Raw genomic sequence first — 19160 nt, 5'->3', positions numbered from 1 at the left:
TTCACATGTAAAACCTGCATGTGTGTACACAGATCTGGGTAGTTAGATGTCTGTCTGAGTACTATGCATATATTTGCATACCAGAAAGTAGGTGTTTGCTCATGGCCTGGGACTAGGTTAAGATCACTCCTTGTACAGTTAATGTTTAGCCGTCTTTGTCTTTGGACCATTTGATGGGGCTTAATCAACTATAGAGAACATACCATGCAACCTTAATTAATTCAGTTTGTTTACATGAATTTTCTTTCATGCAGTGATTGGTGTTTTCACAGGTACAGTGGGAGTGCATAAACCCCAAGTACAGAGCAAAGAAGAAGAGTTACAAGAATTCAGGCATTGTCATTCTTAACCAGTGCAAGGTACCGGCATTTGGAAGAATACTTTATCTATTCCTCCCCCAGTTATTAATACTGTATCTATAAAGATTTTTTGGAAATGGAGCCAACAAAGAAAATCTAAAGTGTGGAGCTAAAAATTGTAACCTGGGAAGGGCAAAGGGAAGCTATTTGGGTTCTGGCAGTCTGTCCTTTCTTAGGCATATCGTATAAAAAATACAACAAAACTGTCATCAGAAGCTGAAGAAGGAAGCTTGAGTCAGAACCTAGGTTGAGTTTGAGGGGCTGAAAGCTGTAAAAACATATTTTACCTGTAAACTGAGTGCAACTGATATGGAAATCACCAATTTTCTAATGCCATATTTATAGATTCACTGTTCAAAGGAGAGCATTACTATGGAGAAGCTGGTATTTACCCCATAAAAAAATATTGCACTGAAAGGAGAGGTTCAACCACTTTGTTACATCGTACTCTCCCCAAAATTACATCTCTTTCTTTTAGAGTTTAGAGTGACTTTTCTGAGAGCTTACAGTAAATAGGTTAATTACATTAAGTTAAAATTAATTTTAAAGTGGTTCCTTTCAGAAATGCTGCACCCTGTGGTCATTTCCATTACTAGATGGAAATGGTAGAACTATCGGTAATAATGCAGAAGAAGCAGAAGGGTTCAATAAATATTTCTGTTACGTATTTGGTGTAGCCCTATCATGTGATGAGATCACTCTTTTCAATCCACTAGAATGTAAAGAGGATGTTAAACAGATACTGCTAAAGTTAGACATTTTCAAATCAGCAAGTTCAGATAGTTTGTGTTGAAGAGTTTTAAGAGAGCTAGCTGAGAAGCTCACTGCACTGTAAATGTGATTTTTCAATACATCTTGGAACACGGGAAGTTCCAGAAGACTACAGGAAACCTCATGTTGTGCCAGTATTTTAAAAGGGGAAATAGGATAAGCAAGGTAATTATAGGTCTGTCCGTTTGACACTGATCCCATGCAAATATGTAGCTGATACATGACTCGATCAATAAAGAATTAAAGGAGGGCAATATTATTGATGACAATCAACATGGTATTATGAAAAATTGATCCTGTCAAACTAAATTGATACCTTTTTTTGATAAGATAACATTTGGTTGATAAAAGTTAATAGTGTTGATGTACTTCCATAATGTGTTGAACTTGGTACTGCATTACATTTCAATTTAAAAACTAGAATGAAATAAAATTAATATGGCACATATTAGCTAGATTAAAATTTGTCTAACTGATAGGTCTCAAAATGTAATTTTAAATCAGGAGTCCTTGTTAAGCAGGTGTGTTTCTAGTAGGGTTCCGTAGGAATCTGTTCTTGACCCTTCACTATTTAACATTTTTATCAATAACCTGGAAGAAAACATGAAATCATTGCTGACAAAGTTTGCAGGTGACACAAAAATTGGGGGAGTGGTAAATAATGAAGAGGACAGGTCTATAACACAGAACGATCTGGGTTGCTTGGTAAACTGAGTGCAAGCAAAAAATATGCATTTCAGTACATGTATATGTATAATGTACTGTACATGTATACATCTAGGAGCAAAGAATGAAGGCCGTACTGAGGACTGGGGACTCTATCCTGCAAAGTGGTGACCCTGAAAAGACTTGAGAGTCATGGTGGATAATTAGCTGAACATAAGCTCCCAGCATAGGTGCTGGAACTCAGGGTGCTGCAACCCCCCTGCCTTGAAGTAGTTTCCATCATACACAGGGTTTACTGTTTGGCTCAGTGGCTCTCAGCACCCACACTATAGAAATAGTTTCAGCACCCGTGGCTCCCAGTGTGATGCTGTGGCTAAAAGGGCTAATGCAATCCTTGGTTACTTACACGGGAATCTTGAGTAGGAGTAGAGAAGTTATTTTACCTTTGTATTTGGCACTGGTGACACTGGCGTCCACAATTCAAGAAGGATGTTGAAAAATTGGCGAAGATTCAGAGAAGAGCTACAAGAATTATTAAAAGATTAGAAAACTTGCTGAATAAGTGATAGACTCAAGGAGCTCAATTTATTCAGCTTCACAAAAAGTAGGTTAAGGAGTGACTTAATTACAGTCTGTAAGTACCTACACAGGGAGCAAATATTTAATAATAGGTTCTTCAGTCTAGTGAAGAAGGTATATCACTATCCAATGACTGTAAATTGAAGCTAGATACATTCAGACTGAAAAGAAGGAATACATTCTTAACAGTGAGATGAATTAACCATTGGAAAAATTTACCAAGGGTAGTGTTGGCTTCTACATCACAGACAATTTTTAAAATCAGAGTTGAATATTTTTCTAAAAAATCTGCTCTAGGAATTATTTTGGGGAAGTTCTCTGGCCTGTGTTATACAAGGAGGTCAGACCAGATGATCACAAGGGCCCCTGATCTTGGAATCCATGAATGTCTGTCACACCTGCCCCACTCCCCCGCCTCTCCTCCCCTCCTCCACCCGCCCCTGTCCAAATGATCTTAAGAATGAAGTAACTCAGACACTTAAAACTTCCCATACACTAACAAGTCACTGAAATCTTGTGCCAAGGCTATCTCTGAAGAAAATGTTTTAGGATTAATTGTCATTTGTTGCCATTAATCTTCATAATGGAAAGTTTCTCTTTTAGCAGAGGCTGACAGATAATGTTCTTTTTCAGAGAATTCTGTGAAAAACTACCTTCCTTCAACATTTTCTTAACCTTAAGTGTCCTGCATAGTGACACTATTGGGCGAGGGAAGGGAATTAAAAAATCAATTGAATCTCACTGGGATTAGACACTAAAATGTTGTAACCATAAACATGTGACTATTACACAGTGTTCCTGTTAAGCAGAGTTAAGGTTGTTTGGGTGCCCTAAATATCCATACCTTAACATATTGGGATTTCTTTTAAATGTACCCTTACCGATGAATTCTCTGATTTATGATGTTTGTTTTGGGGATAATTAACACATTCCTGTAATGTGTTATACCCTAAATTGCTCTCAGTGTTAACTCCACCTTAACATAGTTTTTTTCTGGGAACTTTAAGGTAAGTTTGCCGATTGAGGGGACTTTAGAACTTATTTCATTCTAGTGTTTAACAATGTCTTTGTCAAATAACCAATGAAGATTGCATAAAACCAAGTATTTCGGGGAATAAAGGAGTAATAGAAATGGAGCCCCTCAATAAAGGAAAAATACTACAGCTGTTACCTGGGGTTCTTTCAACTCAAAGCTCTTGGTAACTTTACTCTGTGCAAGGAGGTGTCAAGAAATAAATCAGGGGAGACACGGCTGTCCGACTGATAGATAGCTGGCACAAACAGGACAACACAAGAGTGCTTTCACTTACAGCTAAACTTTACTAGTCTCAAGCACTTACACATGTCCACAACAAGTTAGTAAAACACCCCCAACCCTTGATAATTACCAAAGTTGAGTGTGGCTTTCGAGTGATAACAGTGGCAGCCCGTCTGCCGCTGGGGAACACAAGATGCATCCAGAGGGAGAGGCCAGTCCTGAAACAAGTCCCACCTGTCTCAAGCTTTTTTCCCTTATTTATACATTAGTAATTAAAGAAACCTTGTTAAGTAAGCAGTTTCAAGTAAGAGGTTCCTTCTGATTATTGATTAACCAGGTGTGGGTCTTTCAAGAACTTGCAGCCTTAAGACCTCAATAGACATTCCTGGGGCATATCCTACTCTTTGAAAATGCATGTATCAGCAATTTTAACTCAGTTCTGTTCAGGAAGGACGTGGAGTCAAGCTGCCCTTTTGGTGGCACCCTAAATCCTCCTCCTCTCCTGCCTTGGTCAAGCTGAGACTTGCTTGTAACAGCTTGCTGACTAGGCTGTCTTTAACAATAAGCCATAGTGGTTTCAGGCACTTTACTGGTTTTCCATAGTCTCCCCGTACACAGCCTTGTAGAAGAACTAGTGTGCACACAATCAACATTCCCCAATCCCTCCTTCCTGTTGTTGTATAATACCAGTAAGCAATCAAATATGCCATACAATGCAATTATGCATCCATACATCAAAGTTCACCAGGATGACCATATATGTGATATGTTTCCCTTCCCATTCTTTCAAAGTCATATCTCTGAATTCAAAAAAATGCCTGCTCCTCTCTCTTAAATCAATGGCAAAATACCCATTGACTTCAGGCAGAGGAGTGCTGTTCTGTTTTCTCCTTGATGTGCGTAAATAATTTTGGTGGTTTCAGAATGGTTTGTGATGCTTTCTCATCTTTCTTTGTTCCTCTCTTAACTTAGCTTTAAATCTCTCCCTCTATCTCTGATTTCTCCCATGCCATTCCCACCGATGTTTTATTTTTCCTTAAACAAGCTATCTCAAAGTCTGGATCTTTTAGCAATACACAGTTCATCTGAATGTCTTTGCTTTCTTATTTCCAGATCCACAAGATGCATTCTTTCTTAGATTACATCATGGGTGGATGCCAAATACAGTTTACAGTAAGTGTTTTCCTACTGTAATTTCGTTTACCTTAATGAAAAGAACTCTTTTTAAACACTAAATTCATCACTTTCACGGTGAAAAAATGATCTGACCTGCCATTTTGTAAATGTATTAACAAATTGCTAAACTCTTCTTGTAAAATATTTTGTGACTATAAAATAAACTATGATCACAGCATGATTTTTCAAACATGTAACATTTTCATTTTGCATGTTACAGCAATACCAGTCAGACCACAGCAACTAAAGTCCGTAATATATATAGGGTCAGATCCTCAGTTGGTGTAAATCAGTATAGTTTGAGTGACATGAATTGTTCCTACACTGTTGTATGAGAGCTGAAGATCTGGTCTAGAGTCTGGGTCAATAGCTGTATGTGTGGGTCATCACTGAGAATGTCATATGATCATTCTTGTTGTGTCCAGGCTTAAGTCAGTTCCGATTCAGTATGACCTCCTGGCCAAATTTCTGGTTGAAAAGCTCTTGGGACTCCATGCTTTCAGTGAAATGGTTGGAAGAATATGCATAAATGTATGAGGACATAAATGCTAGCTCTGCTGAGGTTGCTCTGGTACTGGGGAAAAAAAAGTCAAAATGAAAAACAATCCCTCAGCCAGAAGTGAAAGTATCATAAAAGACTTACCTATATGGGGCAAGGCCTTGGGCGAAAGGGGTGGGTGGCCTCAGGCAGAGGGGGCAGGGCTGGAGGCCTCCCCCAGCCAGCCCATCCATGCTGCCTGGCCCGTACCAGTCTACTTGCACCTCTCAGCCAAATATTACATACCCACCTACACCCAACCACATCTAATTCTTGGACCTTTCAGGCCTTCCACTTCCAACCTACTATCCTTGTCCCCAGGTACTATTTATCTAAGTATCCAGTACAATGATTATCATAATTTTTGCTACATCACCATTTTTAAAAGGGACTCAACCTTGCTCCAATTTGTTCATGTGAAATTTTTTCACCCGCTGTCACTTCTGTACACAAATTATTTAATTTTCTCGCACCAAAAATGTCATTTTTTCACCGTGCAATTCATTCACATGCAAATGGATTCATCGTGTGTACGTTTTATCATTTGCACTCTCAAGTGCATAGAAACTGTACACAAGTAAGGGGACAGATACTAAGACTATGCCATGCCATTTAGTTTTGGAATTCATGTCAGTGATTTATTTGTAATCAGTGCATAAACACATGCCTTTTTTAATGATCTAGCAGCTTGCAGTTAAGATGTGCAGAGATGTTTGACTCTGCATTAATTACTTAGGCTCCTACACTCGCACTTGTCAAAGATGGCTTGCTGAAACACTATAGATTTATGAAATCCATAATCCTGTAATCAGAAAGTTGACTGGGTTTTCTGAATTCTTGTACACCATTATGGAATGTTAATGTCAACATAGAAATGAGTTCTGATAAACCACAGTGATATATTGCTCTCTTCTTTGCTAAGACAGAAGCAAAGTTCACAGACTCGTAGTAATTCATCCAACCCTCTTTTTGTTTTAGGATTAATTACGTTTCCTTTGAGTTCATGCAGTGTACAGATAATACAATGCAGCTGTGATCTGAAAGGGCATTTCATGGGGGGAGGGAAGCTAGGATGCTAAGCATAGGTTTGGGAACAAAAAGCTATCATATAGTGTTCCTGCTAATTTAAAGCACTAATGAGAGCTTTTGTAACATCATGCTGTGTGCTCTTGGGATACGTTGTTCATCCATTGGGGTTACATAGTTCATGGTTAGAATGAACATCTTAGAGAATCAAGAGTAAACTTTTTTTGTTGTGTTTTTTAGAATGACTTGTTGAGAAACGTTCTTCTAGGGAATTTTGTGATCAATAGCGCAGATTCCACTTGGTTACTTCTGTGAGGCTTTTATTGCAGAAGTCTGTATCAGTGAGCTGACAGAGTTCCCTCCTAGGTGTGAGAAATAGTCAGTAGAAGTTGGCAAAATGAATGGGTTTTCAGAAGAAATTCTCTTCACTTTAGGAAGTATGGCAGAAAGGATGTGTAACACCCATGTTAAGAGCTGGAACTGAAAGAGTGTACAGGACTGCTTCTGGGTCAGATAGGTCAAGACAATAGGACAAGCTGATAATTTGCTGACTGACCTGGTAGAAGGTTAAGCAGGAAATTATCAGTGCATTAAAAACACTTTTACATAGATTATGAAAATCTTCCTAAGAATGTATAATCTTTTGCTGTGGGATACCCATATTGAACAGTGGGGGTGATGGAAGTGCCAACACCTGGGACATTTTAAGATGCACTGGACCAAACACAAGCAAATATGCTGTAGGGAAAAAATCCTGCCTTGGCAGGGGGTTTAGACTAGCAAATTCCAGCCGTAATTTCTGTTTCTTTCATTTAGAATCAGAAAGATTCCCCACATGCATGCAGGCTTGGTCCTGCCATGCAAGACTGAGTGCCTTATATTGTCAGACAGGAACATGAGGAAACTAGAGCTGCTACATGCTGCTGTTTTGGAACTGTTGCAAAAATCATTTCGGCTTTCTGTAGAAATCTTTCTCTCAGCAAGAGGCACGGTCAAAACTGAACCTTGGCAACAGAATGCATCAGCATATGAGTGGCATTGTTGTTGCTTGTGGAAGGTTATTAGTAGCGCAAGAAAAGAGAACTCATCACTCATTCCCCCCATATCCCCAGAGGTGCATTTTTTAAAGCTTAAAAGCTTTTAAAGACCTTACTGTGTTCAGAGAAAACAGCTGATGTTATGCTTTGCACATTTGTGGGTGGAGCTGTAATTGTAGTTAATGATGGAAGAAAGAGAGAGTATCCCTCTTCTACCCAGAATACAGTGTATGGGGCATGTGTCTCTTTTGCTGATACCTGCTGAGAAGATTGTATCATGCAGCAAAACCATAAGTTTAATAAAAGCATCATAATAGGAAGTGAGAGTATTCACAGTCTGTAAATACACAGGCATTAAGTGAATCTGTACTACAAGGACAATTTCCAGTAAAGAAAAGTGTTTCAATCGAGTTCCTGCCTTTCCTCCCCCAAAACCACTGACCACAGGCCTGCGTTGCTCACTAAGCCTGCTGCTCATTCTGACATCCTGCAATCACTTCTGGTTAAAAAGCACCACATGACCTTGGCAAATAGTCATTGCAAGAAAAAGGATTTGTCCAATTCCCTCTGGTGCATGTCACTCCAACCTCATTAAGAGTCTCTTTTGGGGTTGTCAGTGAAAAGGCCAACTTCTATAGCATGTTTATAGCATCTCTTCCTTCTTAATCTGGTACATCAGAAAATGTTTGTGTAAGGAGTAGAACAGCAATCATGTTTTTGTAATCTGTGCAACATCTTTAAGTTAATTTTGTTTCAGAGAAAATATAAATGTTTTACTAAATAATCATATGCATACATAGGCCAAGATTTTCAAAAGCAGATGCCTTGTTGTCTTTGAAAATCAGCAGTTGAGAGCTGCTTGGTGCTTAGCATTTTTGAAAATCAGACCACTGATTTAAGTGCCTAAATATGAATCAGACTCCTACTTTTAGACACGTGCTTTTGAAAATATTGGCCCACAGGCCTTGGTCTAGTATATTTTGCAAGGAACACAAGGTTGTTGGGATTCATACAAATGTGAGAGACCATGTATGGACACAGGTAAGATTAAACAATAGGCATAGTCACCGTGTAGCGTCTCTACTCCCTTTCATACCTACATCCTACTAAGGTATAAGAAGCCCTGGTATTGGGTGGAGAATCTAGAGCTGATTGGGAATTTTCTATCAAAAAGTTTCAACATTTCTGAATATAATTTTTTAAACATTCTATTCTGTGAAAACAAGACCATAAATTCATGTCCTGCTTTGTAAGGGCTCTTCTTTCTTCCCCCACACCATACCTGTTTTCTCTTTTTCTTTCAGTGGGTCCGACCTTAAGTTGGTGTAAACCAGGGTAGCTCCATTGACATCAATGGAAGTATGCCAGTTTACACTAGATGAGAATCTGGCTCAATGTGTACAATGTGAACAGCTGCTCAAAATGTTCTGAGTGTGTCTCCTGCTATTATTCTTGTTGTGCTTATCAACTTGCTGTCAACAGCCCAATCTCCAATAGCTGTGGCACTGAAGATTTTAATAGGATCATTATTCAAAGGTGTGACTAGCTGGCAGCTTGCTTCTTGATGGTATACGTTCAAAATGTTATGCATATACGGTAAAAAGTGGTGAATTTTCTCTTTATTACCTTAGTTCACAAGGGGAAACTTGTGGGGAAAAAATCAGGACTAACAAAATCTCTGGCAGGACAGCTGCATAGGTTTACATAGGGAAGTGGGGCTGAAAGGTAATCCCATTTCCCACTAAATTATATTCATTTCTCGTAATAGATATGTTAGTCATAGAGGTGACTGCAGTTGGTCATGGCAGCAGAGATGTTCCTAGGCTGATCAAACAAAGGACTGATTGGTAGCATGACAAAACATATATTCTTCCAGTCAGCTATCAAGCGGCCAGTTCTTAAAGATTTAAAGAGGAGGAGATACCGAACATGAAACAGAATCTGCAAACAACATTCTGGACCACAGAGTGGAAACTGAGCATCAGTGGTGTGAGGATTAAAAGTTCTGATTGGCTCTCACAACTTTTAATGACAAAGACTGAGATTTTCAAAGCCATAGATTGGGATGCCCCAAAGCTATTAAAATTAATAAGAACTGGGTATCAAAAGCTCTTGTTGTCTTTGAAAATCTCTGCCAAAATTTCTACAAATTCCTCCATTAAAATTCAAGACAGAGGCCATCATTTTCAAAACTAGGTGCCTAAAGGTAGTCCTTTTGACTTGTGCTACCAAATCACTTAGACCTTTTGAAAATCCACCCTTAGACAAATACCCCAACACAGAATGGATGCCTGTGATAGAGCTCTTCAGGGAAGCTACATGTTGCTAAAGGGAAATATCATCTAGTGGTCTGAGCACAGGATTGGAAGCCAGACTTTCTGGATTCTAGTTCCAAGTATGACACAACTCCCTTTGTCACCTTGGGCAAGTCACTTAAAAGTGAATTGTGAAGCAAAACTGAAAACTGAGTTAAGCACAGATTTCTCTGCTGAATACCACCGCTTACTATGTGTTGTTAAAAAAAATATATTTCCCTCTGTGAAATCCTTTGGTTCCTATTGGTTCACTGAAGAGATCCCAAAATGCAACGTTGCAAATGTCAGAAATGTCAGTCCAGCTCACGCTGTCTTTGATTGTGATGTCACAGAATGATTCATCTGGAATGTCATTAGCATCCAAGAAGTACAAAGAGAATTTCAAAAAGGAAAACCAGAATTTTTAAAAGGTTAATCAAAACATAATTCAGTGCTGGATGCCTCCTGCAACCCACAATGAGCACAAAATCCTGCAACCCACAATGAGCATAAAAATCTGTGCTTAACTTGATTTTTCTTTTTCTTTTTCTTTTTTTTTTTTTTTTTGCCTTGGAGCCCACCATTATGCTTTCTGCCATCTGCAAAATGAGGAGGGTTAATTAAGTTAATGATTATGAAATGCTTTGAAGATGAAAAGCACCGTACAAGGGCTACTTAGACTTTTTTTACTATGATAATAAAAACAATAAACAGTAACAAAGAAATGAAGAAAGGAATTTGACCCAGTTTAGAATATTTTTGTTTAGGGATTTTGACTCTGTACAGATTTTATACTAGAGACAGATTTATAGACCGGGAATCACCTGACTGGAAAGAATTTAATTAAACTCAGAGAACTTAGAGCTAATTAATTAGATAGGTTTATATTAGAATATAATTCACTAAATGGAAAAAATTATGTAATTCATTGTTTTTCCACTTGCATAATTTCAGACCTAAATCATAACACTATCATTTACTTATAAATGTAATAATAGTTTTGGTTTGGTTGAATTTATTTTATAACTTCCTTTGAAGGGTTAGCCAGAAAACAGGCATTCTTATCCAGGAAAGAACAGTATTATACTTACGTGTACAACCTAAACAGCTGTATTACAGGCATCCACATCACATATAGTTTCTTAGCTAGAAAAAAAATTGTAATATAGAATGTCCAGTCTAATGATGCTCTTTATGCTGATTTCTACACTGCATATGACAGTGCTACAAAAGGAATGTTATTGCAGAATTGATTAATTGGTTTCATTTTTGTTTAAAAACTGTGGTACCCAGCAACTTTATATGATAAAGAAATGTGGCAGATCTGGACATACCTATGCACCATAACATCTACATAGCGCAGCTGTTTCTTTTCTTTTCCAGGTAGCTATAGATTTCACGGCATCAAATGGAGATCCCAGGAACAGCTGCTCTCTGCACTACATCCACCCATATCAGCCTAATGAGTATTTGAAGGCGTTGGTTGCTGTTGGGGAGATTTGCCAAGACTATGACAGGTAATTAACCATGTTTGCTAATAGAATTGTCTCTAGAAGCTGTTTTAACAGTATGGCTTCAATAATTTAATGTTAGTCACATACCGGAATGCTTATGGGTAAAAAAAGTTTCAATTTACAAATACACTGACACCCAGCTGAGATTCATTCATTTTAAACTAGTGTTTCTGGATATTTAACAGAGAGCATCTGTCTCTAACATATATCATTGGTGTGTACAGAAAATGTCTTCACTGTCTGCTTCTACATGCTGAATGACATATTTAGGAGTGTGGTAATCCTTTTTACACCTGCATGACTGTTTTATATATGCAATATAGATATCTTTCCTGATATGCATGTGAATGTGTATCTGACTACTTGACCCTCTGAGAAAGTTGTGCACCTCTGTTGATTTGAAATAGCTCTCTTGCCTCTGTCAAATAGATTGGCCATTAGTAATCTAAATTACCCAGAAACCCCCTTTAAGTATTCTTTTGTGTGTGTGTGTGTGTGTGTGTGTGTGTGTGTGTGTGTGTGTGTGTGTGTGTGTGTGTGTGTGTGTGATGTGTGGCTGTATATAAAGTGATTTTATACAATGATTCTTTCCAAAAGCAACTGTTCCATGGAAAAATTTTGACCAGCTCTAGCAAGGATTTTTTCTTTGTACCTGCTTGTATTTCGTCCAGCATGCTGTGAGCACTTTATGAATTACAATAATAATTTTCTAAAGAAAAAATATTCTGTTTTTAAAGAGTAAGAAACCAGCCACCAGTTCACACAATAATCTATGTATTCCAATATAAGCTTATTATGGCAGGTGTAGCACTGTGTTGAACTGCAGCCTTGAATTATTTCACCCTTAATGTCTTTGAACTATTTCTTCAGTGGGGGACTGTGAGTATTTTCACTATTAAATTTAATGTGCAAAAATATATATTGAAAAAAAGACCTCAAACAGGTGAAAAGCCAAGAGAAAGAGATTGGACAGGGGGGAGAAAATGAAGGACAGAAAGGAACAGATATGGGAAGGGAAGATAGAGCAGTATCTCACATGTATCAGGCTGGAGTCCTTGTAGGTACAGAAGGGTCAGATTCCCCAACGGTGTGCCAAGGTGTGGGTGTCATGATAATTTGATGATTCTTGAGGCTCGCAAGCAAAGTACAGGGTCTCTACAGAGAGTCAGAGGCCTGTCTCCCTTTCCTCCTGGAATCTCCCAGGAATCCATTCTCCATTTGATCCCCAACCAAGTCTTTTTTTAAGAATCCCAAAAGGGGGAGATAGTTGAAATAGTGCATCCTATTATTATTTTGTCCACCATTATGCCTAGTTTCCAACACACTAATTTTGGTCCATTAATTTCCAGTCGCAGGCTCTTCTGGTGTATCAGACATGATCTCACCACAGTCCTTGGGTTGTTTCAGTAGACCTTTTTGATTGAACTAGTCCAGTCTGTCTGTCTTTGCTGACTTTTATAAACAATGTTATGTAACAGGTTGAGTTGAATTTTTGTTACTTTGGTCAAATTAGAGTACAGGCCTTCTGCCTAACAGATCTCGGGTGTTGTGAAATGAAACAGAAAATGTTCACTGAAACCACTGCAAAATGAAACCACTGAGTTTTTCATAGTTCTGGTCATTTGTAACATTTCCCCTTCTTGTATTCAAATAGCGCAAGTGAATCAGTATTCACTGAAAAAAGAATAGGAGTACTTGTGGCACCTTAGAGACGAACAAATTTATTTCAGCATAAGCTTTCATGGGCTACAGCTCACTTCTTCGGATGCTTAGAATGGAACACACAGACAGAAGATACTTATACATACAGAGAACATGAAAAGGTGGAAGTACGCATACCAAGTGTAAGAGTCCAATCAGTTGGCATGCGTACTTCCACTTTTTCATGTTCTCTGTATGTATAAATATCTCCTGTCTGTGTGTTCCATTCTATGCATCCGAAGAAGTGAGCTGTAGCCCACGAAAGCTTATGCCGAAATACATTTGTTAGTCTCTAAGGTGCCACAAGTACTCCTGTTCTTTTTGCGAATACAGACTAAGACGGCTGCTACTCTGAAAAGTATTCACTGAAGTGTTTCTTGTGCCTAATACTTAACAAAAAGTACTTTTTTGGGTGTGTAAAGACCATGGCAAGGTATGGATATTATTTACACCACCTTCATTGTTAGAAAAACTATAACAACTTTGCAATTTAGTAGAAAGCGTGGGGCAACTGGATGTCATTGCACCAATCATTAACAAGTGGCACGATTGTGTTTTTTATGCTGTGGTCAGCTTGGTTGATATTACAATCAGATCTTCTTTTAACTTAGACTTCTGTACAGGTCAGCCCAGTATAACAAACCCCTGAGTAACTAAAGCTTCCAATTAAGTGTTGTGGTATTGCTCTGCAGTATTCCCTGTTCATCCAAAAGTCCGTTTACCTATATGCTTCAGATGTCCCTGAAACAGTGTTACAGAAATAACCAAATATGATCAAATAGCCATTCATTTGTGTAGAATTTTTATTTTTTGGTAGTAATTGCTTCAAGTCATGTTATCATTTGCAATTGTCATAAGGGGAGGAAAAGATGAAGTTTATAGATGATATACTTAATGGCAAAGAAAAAATAGTAGTTGATAAGATATGAAAGTGCAGCCTTCATTAGAATAAAAATGAGACTCTAAAAAGTATTCAGAAATTACTGGAAGTAAAGAGAGTCACATTAAGTATTATCAATCAAGCTATCAGGTGAAACAAGTCTACAGATCCATGGAGGAAATGTTGCTTTAAGATAAACTGTTAGTGAAAATGGCACATTAGAAATTTAAAAATGGGTATACAAAAGCAATAAAATACAACTATATTTTCACTTGAAAATTTTCACAGGCCTTTCTTCCCTGGGAGAACTATTGATATAATCAAGTCATGTTAAAATTGGCCAGGTCCATGCATTCTTTTTTCCTAATGTGTCTGGCCAGTGAGAAAATGAAATAGAGAGACTTCATTCTCTGGCTATGGAAATGATAGATTTTTTTTAATGCATTAAGCATCTGTGGTTATGGTCACAACAGTAACTGTTCAAAACAAAAAAAGAAAGAAACGCATTGTGGTGTTCCATGCTTGTTCTCCCTCAGTGATTTCAGAATCCAATTCCCTAGGTGTACAAGTCAAACCCAGCACTTTCTGACGACCAGTATTACAAGCCCTTTCAAGATTCTGAAAGTCAAGCTCTATTCTACTTCCTAGATCACCATCAAACATTGACATTCTGGGCAATAACATAACTGATATCATGAGGCAGATCAAATTGCAACTTGTACTTTGTGCCGCCATAACAGGTTGTTTATTTTTAATCTAACACTAGTAAAAACTTGAACCAAGATTGTCAACAGTGACGAATGATTTTGGCTGCCTCAATCTTAGAATTCCTCAGCTTGATAAATCTTAAGGGGTTCTGTGTTTCAGAAGGTGGGTGCTGAACATTTTTGGAAATCAGGCCCCTTTAAGAGGTCTCAAGTTGGGCACCCAAATATTGAGAGGCAAAATAACTCATTGCTTTGAGAGTCTTAGCTTTGCTCTGTGGCCCTATACAGGTAAAACCCTAACTCAAAAAACCAAACAAACAGAAAGCTCGCTATATCCTGTCTGGGGCAGCTGGCCCCCAATCACTTTGCATCTCCTTGGACTATGCAGCTGCTCTCTAGTCATAATAGGAAACATCTCCTTGATACCTAACAAATATAACCGGTGCTTAGATGCCACCAAATAGGAACCTAGATAGATGGATTAGATATACTCATGTGAATACATATTTGCAAAACAGTTCCCAACATCTTTTTCTGCAAATGTATTTGTCAACAAAGTGAATCAGTGTTTGTAATAGAGTAGGTTTGGAAAATTTTCCACTAAATGTTTTTTCATCAAAAAATGCCAATTTGTCAAAACTCAAATTGTCTGTGGGATAAAGTTGGTTTTGATGAATGTCCTGAAAACATGTTGAAAAAAGGTTTTGAAATTGTCAAAAAATGTCCTGTTTTGACATTTTGGAAACAAAAAGTTTCTTTTTTTATTTTTTTTTTTGGTTCAAGACAACCTTTTGTTCCAAAGTCTTACTTAATTTATACTAGAAAAAAGATTAAAAGGAAAAAAGTCAAAATTTGAATGAAACATTTCATAATCATCAAATAAGTGTTTCGATACAATGTTGTGATACTTTTTTTCAATTTGTCAGTTCAGGAAAATTTTCAAGATTTTGACTTTTTGTCCCAATTTGGGACAGGGGAATTTTTTTTTATATATCTTGAAAAGTCTCATGGGATGGGAAAACCATTTCCCATCCAGCCATATGTTGTTTATAATTCAAAGAGATACTTTTCCTCAGGATTGGCCCAACTCTGTTGTGCTTTTGTTATATTAACAACTCTAGCTAGCATATCTGGTTAACACATAACAGTGCAATAATATAACAGATGTGTCCCTCATGGTGTTTTAGAGCGTCTCTCTTTGAAGGTCATAGCTGTAAGTCAGAGCAATACAGTATATCTCCACAAGCATATAGTATATTAAAATGTCTGGCCTGATGGCCTCAATGATTTGTTTTCCCAAAGACGGTGTTGGAAAATGACCAAACAACCATGAGTGTCACTTTATCATTACACAGAGATCACTGTCTCTGTGAGGGGAAGATGTGAATTGGAATCTGATTGAAAAGAGTCTGTTCATACAGTCTAAAATAAAGCTACATTGTTTAAAAATCCGCTCCACCTACACAGCTGAATTATGAGAAATTTTGTAAATGATTCCACATTAGTATAGTTTTTTTTTAATTACAGCAAGTGTGGAGCAAAGAAGTGGATTGGATTTGAAAATCTGGCCTTGTGTTTGAAATGTTGAAATTTGTATTTTGCAGCTTGTAAATTACATTTCTAATCTCCTGCCCCGCTTAATCAAATTCTCTATTCTAATTTAAACATTTATTGTATGACTCTCTTCCCTGATTCAACAAAATACTTGAGCTCATACGTAAACCCCAGTTACATCAATCAGACTGAAACACATACCTAAGTGCTTTGCTAAATATGGATGGAGTGAAGCATATGCTCAATCAAAGTTAAGCATATGCTTAATGGCTTTGCTCAACTGGAACCTTTATTCTTAATAGTGGATGCAACATACATCATCAGACTACTCAATATGGTCCTAGATTCCTTTTTATGACTAATTTTTACACAACATTTTACATTTATACCCACTTTCAGGCCCCGCTACACTGCCAGAGGAATATCAAGGGACCTTAGTGAAAAGGAAAAGAGGTTCCATATAATCAAATTAACATTTATAACTTTAAAAAAGATGAAGCGTAAATGTATTTACAATTTTTTTTAAATATTTGTCACATCACAAAATCATGGGACATCTCATGCTACCATTCTATTGTGTTCTCTCTCCCATAGTTTTGTAAATATTTCATACTAAACAGTATCCACTTTTCTCATTCTAAAAGTTCGAAATTTCAAAACTTGATACAAAATTATTTTTAGTTTATATTTCTGTGATTGTTCACTTTCAAAGATAATCATCTATTTTTACATTTCAAGACGTCCTTGAAACATATGGAAGCAGGGTTGTATCTTTCCCCAGATACCAACACCTTTTTTTCATTAATGCAAATAACCTCCTTAATTCTAAACCCACATATTGTTCCTGAATACTAAAGTACCAAATTGTAAAATGCAGGTGTCCAGTCACCTCCCTAATGGCTACCAATGAGCAGAGAGTAAATAATTCCAGCTAAGTGCAGGATTCGTGTCAAACTAATTTGATAGCGTTCTTTGATAGGATAACGAGCCTTGTGGATAAGGGAGAAGCGGTGGATGTGATATACCTAGACTTTAGTAAGGCATTTGATACGGTCTCGCATCATATTCTTATAGATAAACTAGGAAAGTACAATTTAGATGGGGCTACTATAAGGTGGGTGCATAACTGGCTGGATAACCGTATTCGGAGAGTAGTTGTTAATGGCTCCCAATCCTGCTGGAAAGGTATAACAAGTGGGGCTCCGCAGGGGTCTGTTTTGGGACCGGCTCTGTTCAATATCTTCATCAACGATTTAGATGTTGGCATAGAAAGTACGCTTATTAAGTTTGCGGACGATACCAAACTGGGAGGGATTGCAACTGCTTTGGAGGACAGGGTCAAAATTCAAAATGATCTGGACAAATTGGAGAAATGGTCTGAGGTAAACAGGATGAAGTTCAATAAAGATAAATGCAAAGTGCTCCACTTAGGAAGGAACAATCAGTTTCACACATACAGAATGGGAAGAGACTGTCTAGGAAGGAGTATGGCAGAAAGAGATCTAGGGGTCATAGTAGACCACAAGCTTAATATGAATCAACAGTGTGATACTGTTGCAAAAAAAGCAAACGTGATTCTGGGATGCATTAACAGGTTGTAAACAAGACACGAGAAGTCATTCTTCCGCTTTACTCTGCGCTGGTCAGGCCTCAGCTGGAGTATTGTGTCCAGTTCTGGGCACCGCATTTCAAGAAAGATGTGGAAAAATTGGAGAGGGTCCAGAGAAGAGCAACAAGAATGATTAAAGGTCTTGAGAACATGACCTATGAAGGAAGGCTGAAGGAATTGGGTTTGTTTAGTTTGGAAAAGAGAAGACTGAGAGGGGATATGATAGCAGTTTTCAGGTATCTAAAAGGGTGTCATCAGGAGGAGGGAGAAAACTTGTTCACCTTAGCCTCCAATGATAGAACAAGAAGCAATGGGCTTAAACTGCAGCAAGGGAGATTTAGGTTGGACATTAGGAAAAAGTTCCTAACTGTCAGGGTAGTTAAACACTGGAATAGATTGCCTAGGGAAGTTGTGGAATCTCCATCTCTGGAGATATTTAAGAGTAGGTTAGATAAATGTCTATTAGGGATGGTCTAGACAGTATTTGGTCCTGCCATGAGGGCAGGGGACTGGACTCGATGACCTCTTGAGGTCCCTTTCAGTCCTGGAGTCTATGAGTCTATGAATAATGTATGCTTAGAGCAGTGCAAAATGTTCGTAGTGAAAATCTAAAGCCCTTTACAAATCCAACATCTTGGCCAACATTCATAAAAAATTTGAAAGCCCTTTAGGGTTTGATCGTGCTCCCATTGCAATTGTGGTGAGTTTTGACATTAGCTTCTCATACTTGCAGAACATTGTTAGTGCTCAGTATATAATAATTCTTATTGATTATGTTCTGTTATTAATTAAAAACAATAATAATTATTGCCTCAATATTTTATGCCTGGATGACTCAAACTCCCCTACTCTGACTGAATACTAAATAATAAAAATGAAACTTGTCAGACCTAAAACCAACCTACCTCTTTTCTCCAAGGCACCTTGCAGTTTGTCATAGATGCAACCTTAAACACAAGTTAAGCAAGTTCCACTGGAGTTCCATTCATGAAGCTAAGCACTTGCTTAAGTGCTCTGCCTTTAGGAGGGAAATAATGTTTCTAGGCTTAGTTCATAAGATCTAGTTTTTAAACGGAATCCATTCCCATCCCAATATCTTAAAATCAACAGACAGCTCATTCTGTAGCTATTTTGTACCTGCACTGTGGATGAAGCAATACAATGAATACCTTTGCTGTAGCCATCTGAAGAAAATACATGAAAAGAATTTTGTCAGAGACAAGGAGGAGAGCAGAAGTTGGCTTTGGTTGTAATGTTAATACAATACTAATTACTTAAATCTGTGGCCAAAGGGTGCTGCTTTTAATTAGTCAGTTTTCACTGTATGCAACACTTACTTTTTCATAAATTCACCACTTAAAGCTATGTTAAAAAATTAATCTACCCATGCAGCTCAATAAATAAAAATATTGTTAATTATTGAACATATCTGTTTATCACTTTAATTACAGAGGCAGCCTTTCTGGAGGCTAGTAAGCAAAAAAGATAATC

At 37.7% G+C, this 19160-nt stretch overlaps 1 protein-coding gene across 6 annotated transcripts in view; it reads left to right on the top strand.

Moving 5' to 3' along the window:
* CPNE4 (copine 4) overlaps positions 1-19160 on the top strand; it is a 433913-nt gene that overhangs the window by 366391 nt on the left and 48362 nt on the right. For all 6 annotated transcript variants that reach the window (XM_050938446.1, XM_050938442.1, XM_050938441.1 and 3 more), the window contains 3 exons: positions 273-359; positions 4747-4806; positions 11088-11221. In XM_050938446.1, the coding sequence (XP_050794403.1) occupies positions 273-359; positions 4747-4806; positions 11088-11221 (281 nt within the window). The remainder of the gene's footprint in view (positions 1-272; positions 360-4746; positions 4807-11087; positions 11222-19160) is intronic.

This window comes from Gopherus flavomarginatus, chromosome 2, assembly GCF_025201925.1.
Source record: "Gopherus flavomarginatus isolate rGopFla2 chromosome 2, rGopFla2.mat.asm, whole genome shotgun sequence".
Classification (NCBI taxonomy): domain Eukaryota; kingdom Metazoa; phylum Chordata; order Testudines; family Testudinidae; genus Gopherus; species Gopherus flavomarginatus.
The sequence above is the reverse complement of the archived record's forward strand: the minus strand, read 5'-3'. Positions and strand labels throughout refer to the sequence as shown.